Source organism: Spermophilus citellus (assembly GCF_964194105.1).
Source record: "Spermophilus citellus genome assembly, contig: SCAFFOLD_310, whole genome shotgun sequence".
Classification (NCBI taxonomy): domain Eukaryota; kingdom Metazoa; phylum Chordata; class Mammalia; order Rodentia; family Sciuridae; genus Spermophilus; species Spermophilus citellus.
This window is the reverse complement of record NW_027672889.1, coordinates 34939-58350: the sequence shown is the minus strand read 5'-3', so window position 1 is coordinate 58350 and position 23412 is coordinate 34939. Positions and strand designations below refer to the sequence as shown.

General features: G+C 42.1%; 1 protein-coding gene across 1 annotated transcript; it reads left to right on the top strand.

The window, feature by feature from the left end:
- Positions 1–19599: 19599 nt before the first annotated feature.
- Positions 19600–23119, top strand: LOC308640467 (organic solute transporter subunit beta-like; the record flags this gene model as incomplete). The annotated part of the gene is made up of 3 exons (XM_081312363.1): positions 19600–19718; positions 21119–21209; positions 22912–23119. Exons 1-3 carry the CDS (start codon positions 19622–19624, stop codon positions 23117–23119), a joined length of 396 nt encoding a protein of 131 aa, XP_081168489.1. The 5' UTR covers positions 19600–19621.
- Between the last annotated feature and the right edge of the window lie 293 nt (positions 23120–23412).

Here is a 23412-nt window from a genome sequence, read left to right as displayed (position 1 = left end):
TGTGTCCACAATACCTGGCAAGAACAACTTAGAGGAGGAAAATTGTTCTTTTAATCCCCCACTCAAGTCTGGTGTTAACTCCATCTGGACAAAGCACCGAGGTGTACGTGTGACTGGGTCGGAGCTTAATGCCACTGCTGCCCCAGACTCACCCTTCAGGGCAAATACGACAAGGGGAAGGTTTCTCCCCTTCTGTGGTAAGAGCCCGGGTGCACCGGGTACTCTGGCCTGAGAAGCCTTGGCTATGGATCCTGACTGATCACTCCATGTCCATGTAGGCTGGGTCCTGCCTTCTCCACGGCACAGGCTTATTGGTTGGATGCTTATCACACAGGGGCTCTGACGCATGAATCATAACACTCCCATTTGACAGGGGGGAGGACTGAGGCACGTGGACTCTCAGGGCAGCTTAGCTCTAGGTATCATCCTTTGTGGGTACTCGGGCAGGGACACTGCCATCCATCTTCTCAACCACAAAATAGTGTACAATTTTCTGTTCTCTTTTACTTTTTTTTTTTTTTAAGAGTGAGAACCATGTGTTTTCCATCTCGATAGACCTGTGGCTTGCTCATGGCTTCTGCCCTTGGCCACCCGGCCTCTGTCTTTTGGTGGAATTTGTCTAACGTTAGAGCTCTTGGAAAGTTCAGCCTTGGTTCTGACCAGGACCAGGCAGGACAAATGAATCCAGCTCCTCAGATCTAGACTGGGCTCAGGTCTATCCTTGGTCTATAAAGGGCAATAAATATGTGAAACAAATCAATAGCGCAGGCACATTTGCAGCAAGGGTGGGGGGGGATATTTAACCTACTTTAGAGAACAAACTATTTTTAAGGGCTTTGCACACTAATTGTATGCAAATGGATGCTGCTAATTGCAAACACAGATTCAAACCTAGTCAAATTAGAAACCTATTCATCAACAGTCCCTTTAGGACCTCTGCTCCGCTCCATGTGGTGTAAATGGCTCTTTTATGGCTGCACACTGCCATCTTTCTGACCCCCACTTCCCCATTGGCTCGCTCCCAAGACATTGCCCCAGGAGACTCATTGAGGGCAGAGACTGTGTCCCCTTTGCTTGTGCCTCAGTGCCCAGCTCGGCCCAGTGGGTACCTCACTTCAAGACAAAAACACTTACCGGGGGACTCCTCAGTGCCAAGCGTTTCTGTAAGCAGTGGCATGGTGGCAGTGTGGGTGACCAGTGTGGGTGGCAGTGTGGGTGACCCTGGAAAGCCTGTTCCCAGGGGCCCGTGCGCAAGACCCCCTCCACTCTCCTGAAGCATTGGGTCTGCTTCATGTCTTTGACACTTTTCTCTTACTGACCTGAATTTTTAAATTTTTATCCATTGATTCTTCAGTTGTTTACTACTTGCTACTGAATGTGAGTCCCTGTGCAAGCTACGGAACAAAAACATGGACAACATGTTGTCCTCACTGTCATAGATTACGTCTCCTATTCAGTGGCAACCCAAGTCAGGGCAAGGAACAAATCTCACATTTTCTAGTCCTCTTTTCTTTTTCATATGTTTTAAAAAATCACTCATAAAAAGGCCTAACAGAAAAGGCAGTATTGCATGTTATTAGGTGGGTGGAGGATGGATGGATAGATGGGTGGGTAGATGGATGAATGGATGAATGGGTGGATGGATGGATGGATGGATGGATGGGTAGGTAGATGGATGAATGGATGCATGGGTGGGTGGATGGGTGGATGGATGGATAGATGGTCAGATAAATGGATTCATGGATGGATGATTGAATAGATGCGTAAATTATGCTTAGGTAGATGAAGAGTGAAATTTTTACATTTTACTGAATATCTGCAGTGATATTGTAGCAACTTGTTTAAAATACTATAGCCACCCAGATGTCCTAGTTCCCTTACATACTTATGAAGCATCAGCAAATGGCCAGCATCATGCCAGGGAGTGGAAGTTACTTCTTGGCATAGGAGCACAGGCACAGAAACAAATTCCTGTAGTGGGAGTCGGGGTGGAGGACATAATAAATATTGTGGGAAGTGCTGCAGGAAGCACAGATACTTGATCAGTGTGTTCTTCTTGATCAGGGCACACTACAAAGAGGAGGTGGCAGCTGAATGTCGTATGTGTAGTTGAAGGCTGTATGGATAGTCAAAGGCCACACTGGATTTTGCCCCATGGACTTTGCAGTTAGGGTCAAGAGGAGAGACCAAAGGTGTCGGAGACTGAGTGATCTTATAGATCTGGACTGAAGGGGCTCGGATGATGTTCAGTTCAGCTTCCCACAGGGCCACCCGCGGTCCATGAATCTAAAACACATGTCCACAGCTGCCTGTGCAGCGGCAGTGAAATTTTCTGAGGGGAGCGCCAGGCAGGTGTGCTGTGACACTCAGGTCAAACCTAGGGCAGGTAAGAGGTGGCAGTCCTCGAGGCCAGGAGAGCCTGGCCGGGAGAGGCCTATTTGACTGGAACATGTGAGTGCAAAGCACAGTCGAGGCAGTAAGATGCTCGCCTCCAATAGGGACGCCAACCTGAAAGCAGGAGCCTGGACTTCTGTACCACAGAACTTTTCTAATTTCCTGTTTATTAAACTTATTTTCACTTTTAAAAAAATTAATTTTTTAGAGTAGTTTTAGGTTCAGAGCAAGACTAGGTGGAGAACACAGCAGTTCCCATACACCCCCTGCCTGCTTCCCTGCTCCCCGCCTGCAGCGTCCCCACCGCAGGGGTGCACGTACAGCTGGGTGAACCTGTGCTGGCTCATCATGGTCACTCCAACTCCACAGTTCACATGGGGGCTACTCGTGACTTCATATGTCCTGTGAGCTTTCACAAATGTGTAATGGCATGCATCCTCCACGTCGAACAAGATCAGCCTCTTTCTTATCCCATTATATAAAGTAGTTTCAGGACCATTTATGGGGTAACCCTGGCTGGGATCCTGGGGACTGGAGCCAGCGCTGACGTTCAGAAAGGATCCCCAGGTCGGGGAAGCCCGGCTAAGAGCTCCTCCTCATAGAAGCCACCACCATGGCCCGGGCAGGGAGCAGAGTGGAAGGTGGTCGGCGCTCAGATCACCACAGAAGACAGTGGACGGTGGGTCCTGCAGCAGCCCGAGGCAGGGAAGGGAGACACAGGTGAGGAGTGAAGGGAAAGAGCGCAGCGGTGGAGACCGTCGAGGTCCACGAGGTCTGTCCCTACATGGGATCAGCCACGCTCTCTGAGGATGAGACCCCTCCACTGGAACCACAGGCAGGGGCTGCCCTGGAAGGCTCATGCCTTGGGTGTCCCTGACGTCCCCGCCTCCTGCAGGAGCAGAGATGAGGCCCAGGAGCGGAGCTTTTTGGGTGGCCTTGTGGCTGTGGGTTCTGTGGACACTGGGTGTGGCGTCGGACTCCAGGGGGACAGTGCCCAGGCGCTGCCTGCTGTCGCACTACCGCTTTCTGGACCCGAGGGCGCTGGCGGCGGTCAAGGCTCTGAGGGACAGCTACGTGAGTGGGGACCGCCCTCCACCCCTGCGCCCAGATGAGCCCTCCAGCGGCCAGCGCGCGCCCATCCATGTCCCTAGGGCCCCTGCGACCTAGCGCTGAGCCTCGCCTCTGGGACTGTGCTGCAGGATTCTGAGCAGGAGGCTCCCCAGAGCCCGAGCTCCAGCACCACCCAGGCTGGGCGCCAGCGGAGGGGCGCATCGTGCTGAGCGCCAGGGGTCCCGGTGGCGGCGCTGGGCGGGGCCTGGGGAGCACGGGGCACATCTCAGCCCCGCCCCCTCATCGCAGAGCTGCCCAGGACCCTCAGATTGACTTTTCCCCTTGCCACTGTGAGTGCCAACGCCCTCACCATTCCCGACTCAGTGGTGCCAGGCCCCGGCTTGCTGTGGCTGAAGGACAGAGGGATCTCTGTTTAAGGAACAGGGGCATATTTTGATGCTCTTCCTCACCCCTCTGCCCCACGCTTCTCCCTCTCAGAGCCCTGGGGACTCGGTGAAAGTGGGCTCCATCGTCCTCCATGGGTCAGAACCTCGTTTCCACCTCTGCACCCCCTTCTTAGTCTCCTCCAAGTGCAGGGAAGGGCTGTCAGCAGGTGTGAAGGGGGTGCTGTCTGCAGGCACCCCGCTGTCTCCTGGGTTTCTGGCCCCTCCTCACATGGGAGCTGGCTCTGCCCCTCCTGCTCCTGCCTGCTGGTTGAGCCTGCAGCTGGGGATCGTCCTCTGTAAGGCTTTGGGTCTCCATGCCCTGGCTGGTCCCCCACAGGGCCTCACCTCTTCTGCAGACCTGGGCTGTGGCTGACGCATGCTCTCCTTTATGTGTGTTTTCTCTCCCCATCTCCCTCCGTCCCCTGGAAATGAATTAGTGAGCATGTCCCGCGATCACATCTAGATTTCTGGTAGCCATCAGGAAGTGCAGGATCTGGAAGGACCGGGAGTTCTCTCCAAGGAGTGGAATGCTGGCTCTGTCTGGGTTGAAGAGAGCTGGGGTAGCAGCGAGCCAGCCATGCTCAGAGCGGGGTGAAGCTCTGTGGTAGGGGCACTTGGGCTGTGTCTCAGTAGGGGTCCTGTCTGGAGTGGTTATAGGTACCGTGGTGGCACAGATGGCCTCCGAGCTCTCTCAGTATGAGCACCAGAGTGTCTGTTTTTGAAAAAAATTGTTTGGTGAATAACTAACAATGCATCATGCAATTTTTATTTATTATTGGTTCATCATACCCACATCTTACTCACATAGTAAGATTGTTATAATATTCAATAAGTTGTAGCTAAAATTATGAAATACCACATACCCTATTGTACAGATTATATAAATGCTTTTATTATTTCTTCATCCTTTTCACAAATATTTATCAGGCACTTACTATGTGCTAATTAGAAATAAGTTCATTATAATTATTTCAGATATTTTTTAAAAAAACTGCAAGACCTCATTTGAAAAGAGCAATATAGACTTCAGAAGTAACTACTGTTTCTCTAATGAATAATGTGTATAGAAAACAGCTAAGGTCTTAGGGTATGCAAATATATTTGAGATGCATCAGAGAGTACATATGAAAAAACAATACTATTTATTATGTTATTTAAATAAAGTGAAATACAATACCAAATGTTAAAAAAAATTAACTTTCGGGAAAAAAAGCAAAAGGATGCACTAGTATTTGAAATAAGGTAATAATAATTTTTACTATAATTAGTTGTTTCTGAGTCTCATTTAACTCTTTACTTTAATTATCTATCCATTGTGTTAAGAATCTGTACAGGTGTGAAACTATATAAGGTACATATATTGTGTTGTGAGGTGTTATTGGAAAATATTGGTATTCAGTGAATAATGCCATCAGTTTTCTGTTTTGCAATATTAAAGAACTATTTCAGATTTATTGCAATGGATAGTTTTGTTTAAAGGTAACAGTAGTTTTTCAATGTAGAAATTACTAAGAAAAATTTAGGTGGTCTCAGAAAGTCTGTAACAAACATTTGATGAAATTTGTGTTATAATATATAAGAAAAGTTGCTTCCTTAACCCAAACCAGACATCATTGGAATAACCTTGTGTAATTTCAGCACATACAAATTTAGGTGAGGACTTTTGCATCTTTTCTCCTTTTACTTCCCACCTACAACATGGCTGATTTTTCATAAGCAAATTTCTATGCTAGTTCAACCTCTCACACATCTCAGAATTCACTAGGAGGGATCCCTGACAATCTAGAAACAAACATATCTGAGATAGTGTATATATTAATGTAAGAAGAAGTTCAAGAAAATATTGATCTGGCCATGAGATGGTGCGGTAACTATATAAAAAGCTAAAAATTAAAATTGAAAGAAATATAATACTCTTGAGAATTACTATGAATCATGTAGTCTTTTTGGAAGCAGATATTTTAAGTAGGGAGCTCTTGAGACTTATGCCCACTGCATCTTTTATTTGCTCTGGTTTTGAGGTCCACCAGATTTCATTCAGTAAACTTTTGTCTTGATATAGCATAATCAGAAACCTAGCATTCTCTTTTTATACCTAGGCATGGTTTACTAAACATTCATTGAGTTTTTGCACAGACTTTTCCCTTATTTTAATATACCTAGCCCATTAGTCTTGTCACATTCAAATTCATTCATTCTTCAAAAAGTAATTTAATTAAATTCCCTATTATCTTTAAGGTCTAATGTAACTTTCATGGGGCACAACATAGTTCTTATTAAAGCCAGTTGTTACAAAAGAGCAAGTCTTTTTTATGAATTTCTCTGACTTCCTGTCTCATTATGTTCTCTCTACCTCTCAAATGAGCCCTCACCATAATGCCACCTCATGTGTAATGCAGGTGAAGGAGCTGTAACAGGAGCTGAGAAGATTCTGGTACAGTGCACTTAAATCTTCAGAACTATGTACTCAAAAATATTTTTATTTATTTATAAGTTGTAGTTGGACACAATACCTTTATTTTATTTAATTATTCATTTTTATGTGGTGCTGAGAATTGAACCCAGCTTCTTGTATGTGACAGGTGAGCACTCTACTACTGATCCACAACCCCAGCCTCTCAGAAAATATTTTTAGGCATTTATATCTCTTTTTATACATTGGACTGTTTCTGGTATTTTTATATAACATTATAAAACAGATTAAAACAACCTGTGTCTTATTGCTAAAGAAGACAGGTGAGACTTTGCAATGTATTATCAAAAAATTATGTAAAAGCTTTAGAATAAAAACTGTTATGCATTCACTGAGTGACCTTTAGTGAGTGATTAAATATCTTTGAGTTTAAGGCATCTTACTATGAGAGTGAGTAGAACATCTAAGTTTACATTTTAAAAGCTCTGGTATAGTTTACATGGTAATGGCTTAGCATTTCTGATTTTTATTTGTTTTTATATTTCACAGGTAATATATTGAATTATATTCCTCATGGTGCTTAGGTTAATGTATTGCCATTTACTTTGGGACTCAAATATGTGGAATTTATTTTGTTTAGTAAAGCAAAAGCAACAGTGGTTCCTTAGAATATAGCAATGACTCTATGAGAATGTTGTTATTTTTAATGGGAAGAATTGTCTCATTGCTAATGATTATAGAGGGAATTTATATCTTGATGACACCCATTAATCTGAAATGGTCTGAACTGACTAGATCAAAACCATTAGAAAACCATGAATAAAGAGGAATATTAAAAAAATAGGTTTTGCTAGCAACATTTTGAGTCTCCTATTAGAGTACAAACTATAGTATTTTTACCAGTGAAAAGACTCAAACACACATTTTAAGCCTCCTGTAATCACACATCAATCATAATACCATTGTAGGAAAAAAATGTAGATCTTCACAGGCAGAAAAATCAAATACAAAAAGTGAAATTTGCCTTATGCAAAAAAGATCTCTTCATTTAGATCATACTTTTTTTTAGCTCCCAGGTAACATATCTTTGAGCTCAAGATATTCAACCAGAAGAAAGTGGATTTGTTTTATGCTAGATGAGTTAAGAACTGATATAATTAGAATGTAGATTAAACATATTTTGATTCAGGGTTCAGTAGTTTCAAGTATGATGGCTTGCCCACGAAAACAATGCAGGAGATTTTGTCCTCCACTTCACCCAAATTGTATGGAAAAATCATTTTTTTAAATTAAAAGTGGAAGCCATAGGCAATCTACAGCAGGTATGGAAATGTCATGATGAGACATCAAACTGCAGTTGTTTTTCTCATGTTTTTGCATCATTGATTGCTATGGAATTTGAATATTTGAATTGTAAAAAAATTATTTAAAAATAAGTTAGCAGATTACAACAGTTACTAATATGACATTATGTAAAAATGTGGATGTGTAATTGATGTGATTCTGCAATCTGTATTTGGGGTAAAAATGGGAGTTGATAACCCACTTGAATCGAATTATGAAATATGATATATTAAGAGTTTTGTAATGTTTTGAATAACCAATAAAAAAATAAAAATAAACATTAGTTTTTTTGGGTTTTTTTTTTATTTTAAGGTAATTTTAAGGCTCATAGCCTAAGGTCATAATACACAGTGTAATTACCTCATATTTTTCTAATGTAATCCCAAGACAAAGCAGTTGGGATATATTTTTCATGAAAAAAAATATTTTTACTAAGTAAAATTATGTTGTTCCATGTATCATACTTTTCTATGCAGAAAATGTTTGGCCTTAAAATTAATAGAAGTGAATGCCTTGATGGGGCTGCCAAAAGGTTTATATTATCTTGTCCTGGTGAATATTATGGCAGAATATATGGAGGATGAAGCAAAAGATTTCGGAAATTGTGTATTTTTGTGGCTGGAAACTGTTGAAAGGTACATCATTGTTATTAATGAAAAAGACTGACTAAAAACAGCAATGTTTTTTAAGCGTACATACGTGAACAAATACTTTGTTAAGCAAAAATGCCCTGTGCAGCCAAGTATCGCTGAAATACATTATACTTAGACTCTGGTAATCTCCGTTCTTTTTTTTAACTCTAACTAGTAATTTTTTCTAGCTCAATAAATCTCTCTCTATTCCTTTCCTTGCTTTTAAAACCAGAGGAGCAATACTTGTCTTTTTTAACTTTATGGATTGTTTCCCAATTTGACTGCAATAAAATATGCAGAAAACTTTTGGAAAATATTACAAAGCATACAAATGGAAGTGAATAATTTTGCTTACTTTGTGACTCTTTTTCTTTCAAATGCTGTTGTAGCTCCAAGTGGGTAACTTATCTTTCTTCAATTACCTTTAACTGATTATATGTCCATTTTTTCCTAGCATTTGGAAACCACACTTCATCTACTATTAGTCTCTTGCTTAAGTATTTATAAGTTTTTATTTCTATATTGTTGTGTTTTGATCCAATTGATTTTTCTTCTCATTTAGTGTAGTTTCATGTATAATTAACTTGGTATAAATATGTCTATATTGGAGAGTGTACAATGTCCCCAGAACTTGTTCTTAGGCATATGTTGCTGTAAACTCAGTTCTTCATGAATTATATGTTAATAAAATTGTGAATGATATTCAATATGATTTTTGTATGGATTCTGCGTATAAGAAGCTTTTACCCTATTGTAGCTGAAAAGTCAACATTTAATGATAAGAACTGTAATCTTTATATACAACCTTCTCAGTTTACCTCTTACTACTTGGTCCTCAGAAAATGAGACTATAAAACATAGCTCATTGATTATTTTGTCATAAGTATAAGGCATCACTCAACCTTGACTCCACATCCATTTCTCTAATTCCTGCCCTGAAATAACACTACCTATAGAATAACAAGGATGTCAGAATTTACTAATGTACATGAAAACACTGATCATTGACCTCATTCACAGAAAAATGAAATGTCTCCAATGATGAAGTCTAGAAGGCCATTATGCACACAAGAAATATAAAGCTCTTCTCTCCTGTAAGAGCTACCTTTAAGTTTGTGGAGATTCATTCTATTAAAATCACTAGGAAATGTTAAAAAGTTAAGATTTTAAAATTTACAATTCAAGATATGAAAATCTGGGGCTTATTTTCCTATATCTATATCCTTCTTATAACTCTTAATTTCACCATAAATACAAACAGAAAAAAATAATGATCTGACATATGCAAACTGTATTCCACATTAAGTTTGATTAAAATGTGTAAAAGTATTAACAGATGCTACAGTATTATTTACTCAACAGTATGTTTTACTGTTACATAGAATATTTAGTCAAGTGGAACACTATTATGTCTGTCATTTAACAACAGGATGCAATACATGAGTGTTAACATATAAACAAATATTCAGTTATAAAGACATATTGCATACATAAGGTAAATATAGGTAAAAAAGATGCACTCTAAACCTACACGCCAGGTCTGCTGCTCCTGGGAGCCCTGTTTTCATGAACGCCTGGGCACACTCTCCCTGTTTGCCTCCCTCAGACCCTAAGTTTGTAGAGCTTGGGGCTGAGAACTCCCAGTGAATTTGCTTGCCCTCTGGTAGCCACCCCCCTGGTAGCTGGTGCAAGGGACCTCAGTTGTCAGCACTGGTGGGAGCGGTAGCCGGGAGTTCCACGCCGCAAGTCCTGTGCCACTCCTGATTCCCTTGGTGTGGCTATTGCGCTCTCTGGGAGAGCTGGGAGGGGCCCTTATGGGAGAGCTGGGAGGCGCCCTTAAGGTTTCCCCCGCTGTGTGGAGAAGGATGGCTAGGGGATTACACACCTGTCACCACTGGTTTCAATGAAGTTATCTCCTCCGCCTGTGACGTCAGTTCTCTGCCATGGTGATATCCCATGCAAATGGTGTCTGTTCATTCCCTTTGACCAATGCAAGGGTTGGGTCCTGACTGTCTTTCCCAAGCCCTGTTTCAATCCTGTGGCCGCTCCCTATGAAGGCTCGGTTGGCTTTTACCTCTGTAAGTTCAGAAGGGCCAATCAGTTATTTCAGCGGGATCGTTAGTGCTGAGTCACGAGAAGCAGGCGAACCGGAGCTTGAATGCAGCCAATCCGGGCTCGGTGTGTGTTCCAAGAGGCCCAGACTGTTCGCCCCAGATCCACATCAGCTCAGCATTGCCTAGTGATCCTGAGCAAACAGCATTTAGACAGTTTATGACTCCCTATGCCCGCACAGCTGAAGGGGTCAGAGACTTGATCTCTCCGCGCCCACCACCATGTTGGATCCCCAAATAGTTCTTCACAAAAATGCTTTAATTCCACAAAATTTAACCACTTATCAATATTCTGCTTCTTCTCTTCTGAAACTTTTACCCAAGCGTATGAATTTCTATATAACTTCTTCAGAATATCACTGTGGAACCCAGCAGACCATTAGAGACAGAAAGCAAGGCAGCCTAACAGGAACAAAGGGGATTCTCTGGAAGGCAACGGAATGAGAAATGGAAGCTCATGGGGCCTGCACTGGGTGGGGTGGGGGTACAGGTGGGGGGCCAATAGAACCCAAGGGGACTTCTGAAGGCAAAGAAGCAGAGAACAAGCACATTGCAACCATATATAGCCAGAATTGTCTATTGATGCTGCTGCTATAGAAGAAGATATCATGATGGCCTCACACTGGCTTGTGTCCACATACTTGAAGGGACAGCCCAGAGAACTGAGTATGTTCTGTGAAGGCTGAGAGTGGACCTTGCTTTTCGATTTCCATGATGAAGAGCAAAAATTTAGGAGTCATACAGCCACCAATTGCACTTGAGTGAAGGAGTATATACTTTGGCAAAGAATTAGGATACTACTGGGGAGAAGAAATATATACATAAATATTTACTCTAGGCTCATACCATGTATGCTAATATGTAACATGCTATTTCAATATATCATAAAAATCTTTCATGTTAATATATACTCAACTAAAACACAACTATTTGGGGGCAGGGGGATGGGGATTGAATGTAGGGCCCTATGCATGCTAAATACAGATTTTACCACTGAACTATAATAAAAACCTTTAATGATTGAATGATATATACTTCTTTGAATGTACCTTTATTTAACTTATTTTTGATAATTAAAAATTTTAATTTTTCTCAATTTTAATACATTGTGATAAACATCAAGTAGTTAAATATTAATTTACTTAGAATACATTTTTAGAAGTAGAACAGTTGTTTCAACTTTCAAGTGATGTAGACTTAGTTTTAAGTCTATTATTAATGTGTTTTCAGTCTTTTGTGCAGCATGATTAAAATCATGCTTTTAATTTTTCCAATTTGATAGGCAAAATATAGTAACTCATTAATTTCTTTCAAAAAAAATGCCTTTGGTTGATTACTGGAACTTTTTTAAAGGCCCATGACAGTGTACTGAAGAAGTCAATTGGATTAATGCTAGGAGGTGCCAAATTTGAGCCTCACAGACTATTTCTTCAGAAAGAAACAATAGACTCCTGTGGCTGCTATGAAATGGAGTCACACAAAGCACAGTAAAGCCAGGATCTAAATTCAAAAGATACATTTCCTTTGGGAATAACTACCACCTAGAGGAGGCAATTAGTGAGAATAAGCCACTGTCACATGGAACAGTTAGCAAGAAATGTCACAAACCTTCAAGTAACAAGGGAAATAAGATGGCTCAGCAAAGCCAGAAAAATGGGCCAACTGGTCAACTGTTCCATCACCAGCTTCTTAGGTTGGAAAAGAGTTTCCTAATATGATTCATTTGCTCATTCTGCAATCACTTAAATTCCCACTATGTGCCAGATACTATTGTAGACACCAGGGATGAGACAGAGCCTTGTCCTTGAGAGATTTCAGTGGATAAATACACTAAGCAGTAATTGTTCAGTAACCTTAGCAAAGTGCTTTTGGATTGGGGAAATAGACACTAGCTCTGCCTGTGGGACTCACAGAAGACTTTGTAGAGAAAGTGACAGAGGAACCGCAAATAATTTCTGTGCTCAGATTGGCAATAATGCTGCTGATCTGGATGGGAGGAAATTGCAGATCAATGAAATGAAATGGCTTGAGGCTAAGGCAAAAATAGTTTCATAGCATTACTTACGAAAGGATGGGCCTGCTTTTGAATTCCAGCCATGCCAGGAATAGGATATATGTCCTGGGAAAAGTCACTTGATACACCTGAACCTCTGCTGCCCAGCTGTAAAATGGCAGGAAATAATATCTACCTTGTAAGGTCAATCTGAGCATAAAGGATCATGGCATACAGTTCTCGGTAAGTGGTAATTATATCATTACAAAGTGCTCAATATCTGCTGAATGAATGAATATAAACATTTTTACATAGTAATTAATTTTCAATTATATAATAAGGTTTGGTCTAGATACTTACAGGGCTTCTGGGAACAAGGAAGGCCATTTTCCTCATGATCCCAGGGACTTTGTGGAAAGGTCACACATGCTATTTTAACTTCATTCATTCAATAAATACTTATGTAGTGATGTTCTCTTCTAGGAACTGTTCTAGTAAACAAAGTCCCTGCCCTTGTGGAACCAGAATTCTGGTTGGGAATGAGACAACAGGAGGTGTCGATAAGTACATGTCTGGATGGGAGGCATATTATTGAGGCATTAATAACTATATATCATGTAAGGAAAAATACCACAGACAAAAATAAAGTGCAATGAGGAGTAAGAGAGTGATGGGAGTGTATTCTAGCTAGAGTTATTCAAGACATGATACCCCTAATTCTGCCAACAGCAGAATTGCTAGCCCCCATCACTCACCTTGATGTTGGAAAGCAGCTCCTCTAACACAAAGGCAGGAGTCTACCTCTACAGTCCAGTGCAGAAACCCCACTACCCTGATCAGCTCTTTATTTGAACAAAGGCTTTTGAAAATAGCTTACTAATTCTGTTCTGTTGCCAGGGAAGCCACAATTCTCCAGGATTCAAAGCACAGTTTAACCTCTGTGGGGGATTGCTAATGAGAAAAGGAAGTGAGGAGGAATTTTTATGCTTTTCTCTTTATACCAGTAAGAATAAAACAAAATAATAACTCCCATTTTCAAAATAATATATACATGCTCTTGAAGAATATGAAGAATTAGTAGCAATGGCACAATGGACCCCACCCTCACCCCTGCCATGTTTTCCAGTCATACATGGTGTCTGGAGTCATAGAGGGCCCTATGCGTAACTGGATATTTGATATTTTCATTTAGAGAGCTCAAAACTCCTCAAATTTAAATTCCCCAATACTGAACTCATGATCTCCACCTAAAAACTTGGTCATACTCGGGTGGTCATATTTCTATAATAACCCCCCCAACTAGGCAAATTATACATCTAAAAATTTCCCTGATACCTTCCTCTCATGCCTGTATCCAGTGTAATACATTGGCCAATCCTACCCAAATATATATTCTGACCTTTTCTCTTCATATTATATGTCTACTGTACTTTGAGCTTCAATTGTCTGTTACCTTAGTTACTGCCAGCAACCTTGCAATCATCCTCCCTGAATAGACAAATACAATCTGTTTTACAAGCTGAAAACAGAGTAATCTTCTAAAAACACAAATCCAATCATGTCACTTGCTTGCAAAGACATTTCCCATAGCCCCCTACTGCTCTTAGGATAAAGTCTTGAATGCATGAGATGGCCTGCACATACCTCCTTGTCTGCCTGAGTCCCTGCTCAGCTGCCTAGATCTCTCTTCCCCTCACTCCCTTCCCTCCAAGCATGTTGGCTTTCTACACTACCATGTCTGAAACATTGCATTTATGGTTTTCTTCTCTTTCTTCAGTGAAATCCTATTTACCTGTTTACTTCTTAGCTCAGATACTGTACAGGGACCCATAAATTAGAATATATCAGAAAATATTAATGTTTTGTTGTTTTCCTTCTTGTCACATATCACATATTATAATTCTGTTTTGGAGGGAATGTTTATCTCTATCCAGACCATACCTGGTATGTACAAAACTATGGAAGAAGATATTTTAGTTTGAAAGCCTTTGCTTAAGTACACAATTTGGTTAAAAATGTATTACAAAATTCTTGGGCCAGTCTGAGATATAGTGATTTGTCCATGAAGACTTAGAATAATGGGTAGAAAATGAGGTACTTATGCATTATTGGCAAATTTCAATGCAAATGGAAATTCTTTGCTGAGTCTGGGTATCATCTCTTTTTTTTTTTTTAAAGAGAGAGGGAGAGAGAGAGAGAGAGAGAGAGAGAGAGAGAGAGAGAGAGAGAGAGAGAATTTTTAATATTTATTTTTTAGTTCTCGGCGGACACAACATCTTTGTTGGTATGTGGTGCTGAGGATCGAACCCGGGCCGCACGCATGCCAGGCGAGCGCGCTACCACTTGAGCCACATCCCCAGCCCTCATCTCTTTTTCTATGCTTAATTTTTTATCCTGAGAATAAAGTGGCAACCTTGTAACTACATATAGCCCTTTGACTCTTCAGAATCTGAAACAGTACAGAACTCTTTGCCTTTGCAGTTTCCTAATATTTAATAGTATTTGCTTCATTATTCAGTACTCTGTAAGTGTCATACATTGTGCTTCCATAAGTACTGATTACAGTGACCTTCTCAAGATTTGCTACTTGGCTTCATTAACAATATCCACAAGTTGAAGTCTTATCCAGAGAATGCAAGGACATGTAAATGATAATTTGTTTTCTGATGCACTTATACTAAGAATCTTACAGCATAAGAGAAAAGCAACACATCTTCTAATTGGGTGTTCTTTTAAGCTTTTGGGGCAGTAATTACTATAATCCTGAAATATGATCACTTGCAGTATTGAGTGCTTACCTACCTTCCATACATAGTCTACAATAGGAAGACTAGGAGGGAGGCCATTGTGGAACAAGAGGAGTGGTTCCATGGAAGCATAAACTAGTCTGACATGGCTAAGTCTGACCCATGAGAATACCACAGTGCCCACCGTGACATATGTGGGTGGCAAAAGAGGACATTGATCAGAAGAGCAATTTTGAAGACTAACAATCTCAGAAGTCATAGGAAAAAACATGTGCAACTGTTAGTATCCTTCCCACATGGCACAGATCCAATGGGGACAGGTAGCTATTCGCAGTGTACCAGTATTGTGTTCACAGAGGGAAATATGCAGCAGTTTATCAAGGTCAGTACATGATTCTATGAGATGTGATACTTACTTTGGACATGTCACCAAACATGAGCACAAGTTAATCAACAGTACACTGATGATAACCCAAAGACTTGAACTTATCCAGAGCCCAGTGTGATTGAGCACCACGCACAATCAACTTACCAAGGCAATTCTGGAAATCTCATCTTATATTATCCTTGAAAGGGATAGTATGCTGCCTTCACGTAAGCAATTCTCTCTTCAGGTCAACTTCCAGGAAACAAAAGGCAACTTCACAGGAATGAAACTTGAAGCACTGTGGAGCATCTGGTCAACCCTCTATGTAGGAAGAAAATTTGGATAGTGCTTGAAAGGAAGACACAGTGAGCAGGGGCAGCATAGTTCTAGCTGGGCCTCAGACTCTCTGCTTTGTTGTCACTGATGGCCTCAGGCACAAGAGAATTAACAATAGAACCTCTGAGTTCAAGGCCCCAATGTCTACACATGGTAGGTACTTAATAAAGGTGCATTAAAATATTGAAATATTTAAACTAATTGATTATATTGGAGATGCTCTGGCCTTGAGCTGGTCAATAATTTCTGGAGAGGCTGTCCTGGGATTTGTGATCTGATCTAATCATGTAGAGGCTCTGAATTCTGACAAAAGTCTGGGTTTTCACTGGAAGACCAAAGCAAATGAATTCAGGAGAGTTAATTTCTTTGTAATTATTTCTATTTCTTTCATCTACTTAAGAAAACCACTGTCTGAGACTCAAAGGATAATTTAAACATATTGAAACAACCTGATCTGGTATGGTAGCACATACTTGTATTTCCAGTGGGTGCGGATGTTGAGGACAGGAGGATCACAAGCTCAAAGCCAGCTTCAGCAACTATGAAAGGCCCTAACCCATTTATCCAGAGCTGTCTCAATATGAAAAGGGCCAGAATTGTTGCTCAGTGGTTAAACACCTGTGGGTTTAATCCCTACTACCAAAAATAAATAAATTATTTAATTAAAATGAAATAAGCCACCTAAGGTGTATCATCAGAAAATGATCCCAACTACATTTCCTTCTTTCTTGGTATAAACCGTGATTAAGTAGGTGTATGCATAGGTAAACAACCACGGTGCTGCACTTTTAAGATCAGTGTATTTTGTGCACTTTTAGATATATGTTTTCTCTCAAAAAATAGAGTAGGTACAAAGATCTTAGATGAGAATTTCAAAATGATATGAGACTGGTAGGACTATAATAAGTAACACTCCTCCCCCAAACATTTGGGAATACAAATGCACACCAAAATGTGCACTGTCCCCACCAATTAAGTGAAAACATTTGTGATTACATTTATCATCTCAACCACCTCCACTCTTTGATCCATTGGATTTTAAATCAATTCATAGTTGTACAAGATTTACTTGGCCTGAGGCAGTGCACTTTGTCTGGAATCCTCATTCAGAAAATAGTCCTGTGTCCTCAGTTGCCTAATCCGCAATCCCTTAGAAACATGCCCCCGGAGGGCAGGTTTCTTACTGTTTCTCAAAGGTGGCAATATATTAAAGTCTAGTATGTTCCCATGATGGGACAAAAAGGATTGACCAGGTTAAGAGGTACAAGGAAATAGCTGCATTCTAGGCATCAGCATTGATCTGTGTCTTTGCTTTGACAGCTGGAAATTTAAAATTGTTTAGAGTCAACACTGATTCCAACCATGGGTTTGTCAGCCTCTACTCCTGCTGTTCCAGTTCAGACCTCAAGTGCTTCAGATCACCAGACAGCATCACCGCCTTCAGGATGCCCAGTGCATGAAGGGTAAATTAAAGACTGTCCAATGAATGCAGAACCCTCTGGTCCAACCTGTGAGAGCAAAACATACTCTGTGCCTGCCCACCAAGATCGCGCATATGAGAATGTGGAGTCCTGTTACAGGCGCGGCTGCTAAGAATAAGGAGAACCTGGATCCTTCAAATCTGATGCCACCACCTAATCAAACACCAGCTCCAGATCAGCTCGTTGCATTGTCTACCTATCCCCAGTGTTCACTAATTGCTTTATGTGAATAAGAAGTAAAGTTTCCTTTATCTACATGGCAGAACACAATTTAAAAACTTGGAGGGAGGACACCTATATCCTCCAATAGACACAGGGAGACAGGGTGCTAACTTCTTTACTAGCACATTTAAAAGGTTGGTTTCCCAGGTAGATACTGAGATAGATATTCTTGGAGGAAAAATTGCCAAGAGACTTTTAAACACATTTATGTATCAAAGATGTAGAGAAAGGCTTTACAACAGCACCTTATCTAAAGTAAATGTTCTAGGAAAGAGAGGACAGAGGGTACCTAGAAAAAGAAGTCTAGGATAAGTGTGGTTAAGTACAGTAGTATCTTATGCTGCCTTGGTCACCAGCAACTTGCATTTAGTTTCTATGTGAGTTGGAAGTTGAAGACATCTTGGTAAGGTACAATCGGATCATTGTGTTCTCAACATGGCTTTACCTGCTAAGTTTTGCCTAATGGACCTGGCATCTTCCTTTTAAACAGAGACAATGCAGTATTTGAAGAATGGAAAATAATTTTTTTTAAGGACACGGAAGAATAAAAAATATACAATAATGAATGAAGCCCATCTCCTATCAATTCATGATGGGAAGGATAAATGAGAATGTTCTCTCCAAGGAGTTTCTCATAGATACTTCTCTACCTCTCCATCCCTTCAAACTATAACCCCATACATATAGTATATATACTCTAAACCATGTATTGTCTTTGCTCATGATACTAGGATGATCTTTTTCTCTTGTGACCATACAAGATGAACCTTGAAAGGGATGTCTTTCCTGGCCAATGCGTAGCTTTAGTAGCAGGTGATACAAAGTCATAGATTGGCAGTGTCCAGGATTGCTGTTATTTTTGCTAAAAGTTCTTTAAAAACCCAATTATGCTCTAAGGATATTTTTTCCTAGTCAGTTCCTATACAAGTAACCATAGCCAAGGATTTTGCTTAAACATGGTCTTTAAAATTTTTGTCTTTTTACTTGCTGGCCTCTATTCTATATATACTCCTTTCCCTGCCCATAAAGGCTATTGTCCGGAGGCAGTTTTAAATGATAGCCTTAGGTGCAGAAGCCCCATCTAGAATCCTCCTCTTGCTGTGTGCTGCCTAATTTTATCAATCTTATCTCCTGCTGTGGCAGCTATTTCCCTGCTTCTTCGACTAGTTGCAATTTGGGGTACATACATTGTCTTTCTAAGCCCAGCAGGCCCACAAATTATGGACTCTAAATCACTTAGATTGCAGGCTACATGTAGAGAGAATATCTCTTTGCAAAGCATTGTTTTCTTTCTTATCTGCTTTAGACTGCTCTCAGAACTTTGAGTTTATACTTCTTTCTGGAAACTTCACTAAAGGTAAGACTTTACTTGAAGTAAAACTTACATACTAACATTCTGAGTGTGCCTATCACTTATGCTAACACCACAGCCTCTGTTGATGTACATCACGTGTGTCTTCCAACCTATAGCAAGCTATGTGTTTTTGCTCAGTTTTCTCTGCCACATGTTCATATGTTGACATGAGAACTCTATCAGTAATCTTGGCATTAATCTCCCTTCAATAAGCTCAGCTTTAACACATGAGACAAAGGCCTGTGATTGGCCACCATGGGAGATGAAGTGCGTTGGGTAGGACAGTTTGCTGAGGAGGGCTATGGGTGTAAAGGTGGGTGGGGATGCTGGGCAGGCTAGAGAGGCAGGGATTCCATACAACCACTGCCAGGGTTCCATGGCTTGTCACTGGGCCAGTCTTCTTTCCTCCTAGACTGGTGCTGCTCTTCTCCCATGTGATGAGTTTTAATAAAGAATGGAGTCATTCCTACCTCTATGGTCCCAGGTCCCATCTGCTCCTGGACTGAGGCTGTTTTGGTCCTAAAACCCTGGGCCAGAGAAAACCTGCGTTTTTGCCTAGAAGGGAGGTAAAGCTGCGCTGGGATATCCAGTCATGCTCTCTGCTTTGTTTCCAGGGGCTTCAGGGCTTCTCTGCTCAGGGACCAGAACCCAAGAGAGGCTAGGAGAGCAGCTGTGGCCAAGGGGCCTAAGGATTTCAGTGCCAGAAACATACCCTAACGAAGACAAGGAACATGGACCACAGCAAAGAGGTTATCGGAGTCCCAGTTGGCACTGTGGTGCCTCAGGAGCTGCTGGAAGAAATGGTTTGGGTTTTTCGTGTAGAAGATGGTAAGTGGTGAGGGACTGGCTGGTGGGTGGGCAGTGGCACTCCCCAACTCACAGAGCAGGGTTTGGCCAAAGCCCCCTCCCGTACATCAGTCAGCACATTCCCTCCAGAACAGGGACTGAGACCAGATGTCTGGCTACCCAGAGGGGTTTGGCTGAATCTCACCCTCTTTTTTTCAGGGTGTGGTCATTTATTCAGCCACCCAGTCATCACAGCTATATTTATTAAGCTCCTACTGTGTGCTCTTCTCAGCACTAGGATTACAGTAGTGAGTAAAACAGAAAAATCTCGGCCCTTGTGAAGCATACATTCTAGTGGATAGAAAATAAACAAGGTAAATGACTAACACGCACAGCATATTGATGATGTGTAATAAGATGAAAAATTAAGCAGAGGGCTGGGGATGTGGCTCAAGCGGTAGCACGCTCGCCTGGCATGCGTGCAGCCTGGGTTCGATCCTCAGCACCACATACCAACAAAGATGTTGTGTCCGCCGAGAACTAAAAAATAAATATTAAAAATTCTCTCTCTCTCTCTCTCTCTCTCTCTCTCTCTCTCTCTCTCTCTCCTCTCTCACTCTCTTTTTTTTTTTATTTTATTGTTGGTTGGCTCTAGCTCAGCGGTTCCTTCGACAGAAAACTTACAATCTCACTCTCTCTTTAAAAAAAAAAAATTAAGCAGAGAAAGAGGAAGGAATTGGCCATGCAGATTATATGGGGGAAGAACATTCCTGTCAGAGGAGCAGCACATGTAAATGTCCTGAGGCCAGACCCCACCTCATTTTGATATTGTGGACAATTTTTTTGAGTAATATTCTTCTAAAAATTTTTAAATTTTTTTAGTTATAAATGGACATAATACCTTTATTTTATTTATTTATTTTTATGTGGTGCCAAGGATGGAATCTAGTGCCTCACAAGTGCCAGGCAAGAGCTCCACCACTGAGCCACAATCCCAGCCCACTGTGGTCAAATCTTGAGTAGCCAAATTCAGATTAGCCAGTTTATGTACCATCTCTAGGCAGCTTGACCATCACTCCTTCCTCTCCCGGCCTTCCCTCCCTTCCTTCCTTCTTTCTTTCCTTGAAGTACACAGGAGGCAAAATGGAAGACTGGGAAGTTTGTCTTGGCTCACCTCTTTTCCCCCTCTCTTTCCCCCACTATTCTCCAACTGCACGGCTGCCTCCCCCTTTAGACCAGGGCTTCTCTAGGGTAGGCATGGTGTCATCCCCCTGCCCACTGGCAGTTGCCCTGGTGCAGAGGGCTCATCATCCTTGACAAGGATCTCCACAGCAGGGCACAATCGATGCTGTGAGCTGGTCTGAGCCCAAGCCCCAACTGTTAGTGGGCCTGAGGGGCACCTGGCCTCTCCTCAAGGCTCTGTCCTGCGTGTCCCTCCTCAGGGTCTCCTTGGAATTATTCCATCCTTGCCCTGTCGGCTGTGGTGATGGTCATAAGCCTTGCCCTCCTGGGAAGGAGCATCCAGGCAAACAGGTGAGGAGCTGCTCTGGGGTGGTCCTGGAGGTAGGGGCCCTGCCTTCCCAGAGGAAATCTAGGAAGGGGTCATTTAGAGTCCATGGCTGTCTGACTTTTTGGACAAAATGCTGCCTCAGGGTCCTTTGAGAACACAAAGCTGGTAAGAAACCAGCAACTGGGCTGTGGTTGTGGTTGGGAAGAGTGGCCATGGTTTGACATCCCTTCATAAACAGCTTATACTTGCATGTGCCTCACTTCATCAAATCCTTTACTGCCACTTGTGAGCCCAGCATTATTACCATCCCCCCTTACAGATGAGGAAATGTGGCTTAAAGAGGTCAAAGAAGGCCAGGTGTGGTGGTGCAGGCCTGTAATCCCAGTAGCTCAGGAGGCTGAGGCAGGAGGATCGACATCGCAAGTGGTAGAGCACTTGCCTAGCATGTGTGAGGCATTGGGTTCAATCCACAGCGCCACATTAAAAAAACATAAAATAAAGGGATGAGAGAGAGAGAGAGAGAGAGAGAGAGAGAGAGAGAGAGAGAGAGAGAGAGAAAGAGAAAGAAAAAGAAAGAAAGAAAGAAAGAAAGAAAGAAAGAAAGAAAGAAAGAAAGAAAGAAAGAAAGAAAGAAAGAAAAGAAAAAGAAAACCCAGCAATTGTTCTTGACTTTCACCCCCTGGAGCTGACCAGCAAATGGCATGATCCAGAGGAGGGTAGCCATTAAGAAGGTGGCCTTGCCCCTCTTCCCCTGTCAGAGAACATCCCCTCAGCAAGTCAAATTAATCAATGTGGCCATCCATGGGAGCAACAGAAAGTGACCTATACCCTCTGTGGCTCAAGGAATTCTCTGGATACTCAGCTCTTAGCAGAGCTAGACCCCTCCATTCTAGGGGTATCTTAAGTAAAATCAACTTGGAGAGAGGACAGATTTGTGGGAGGAATATCAGGTTGTGGAAGTGGGTGGTGGAAGCAAATGAGGGTGATGGGCCAGGGAGTGAGATGTGTGGGCCTGGGCTGTACACACAGGACTGGTGGTGTGGATAGGCTGGTTTGGAGAAGGAAACACACAGACACAGGTTAATTAGAAATTTCCTGCAGCATCTTAGGGGATAGGATGTGGAAGGACAAGGACCTGTACTAAGTAAGATGACAGTCCTGGGGAGTACAGTGTGGTTTGGTGAGAAACAGGACTCAGAGTGTGGAGACTGAAGCATACAACTCAGGTATGAGCCTCTTGGGCTTTTTTTTTTTGTAAAGAGGATTGAACCCAGGGGTGCTTAACCACTGAGCCATATCTCTAGCCCTTTTTAATATATTTTTGAAATTCTGAGGCAGGATCTTGAGTTGCTTAGGGCCTCGCTAAGTTGCTGAGCCTGGCTTTGAACTCACAATCCTCCTGTCTCAGCCTTCTGAGCTGCTGGGATTACAGGCCTGCACCACCACACCTGGCCTTCTTTGACCTCTTTAAGCCACATTTCCTCATCTGTAAGGGGGGATGGTAATAATGCTGGGCTCACAAGTGGCAGTAAAGGATTTGATGAAGTGAGGCACATGCAAGTATAAGCTATTTATTGAAGGGACATCAAACCATGGCCACTCTTCTCAAATGGCTCCCAGACTGTACACTGGATTTCCTCCTCAAACTCTCTAACCCACTCGGGAGAGCCAGGCCTGCTCCACTCCCTCAGCATTCCTGATCAATACTCTTTCCTCTCCTCTCAGAAATCGAAAGATGCAGCCACAAGAAAAGGTAACACCAGAAGTCCTGCATTTGGATGAGTCCAAAACCAAAGAAAACAACAGCCTGAATAACCTAACAGAGATGCTGCTCTCAGGAAATCCAAACTTAGCCCAGGTGGGACCTGAGTTAAAAGAGAAAGATGTCTCAACGGTCCTCCTTCCAGATCCATCAGAAACTGAGATCCAGTGAGTGCTCAGAGCATGTGTCATCCCCCTCCAGGCTTGGGATCCCAACCTGAGCTCACCTCACGGCCTGGAACATCTCTGGTTTTAGGTCCCCCCCCCCACCCCGCGCAGCCTAATGTTTTTATTAGCAGATTCAATGAGTGAGCTTCAATCAAATTAAAATTTGTTATTTAAACAATCTTTTATTAAAAGGCTTCTGGGAGTGGGCAGCTGGAATTGCATAGTTTGTTCAAACAATGGTGGTCCACAAACACACAATGGCTTGGAGTAAAGTGTACAATCCCAGCCAGCCTGTGG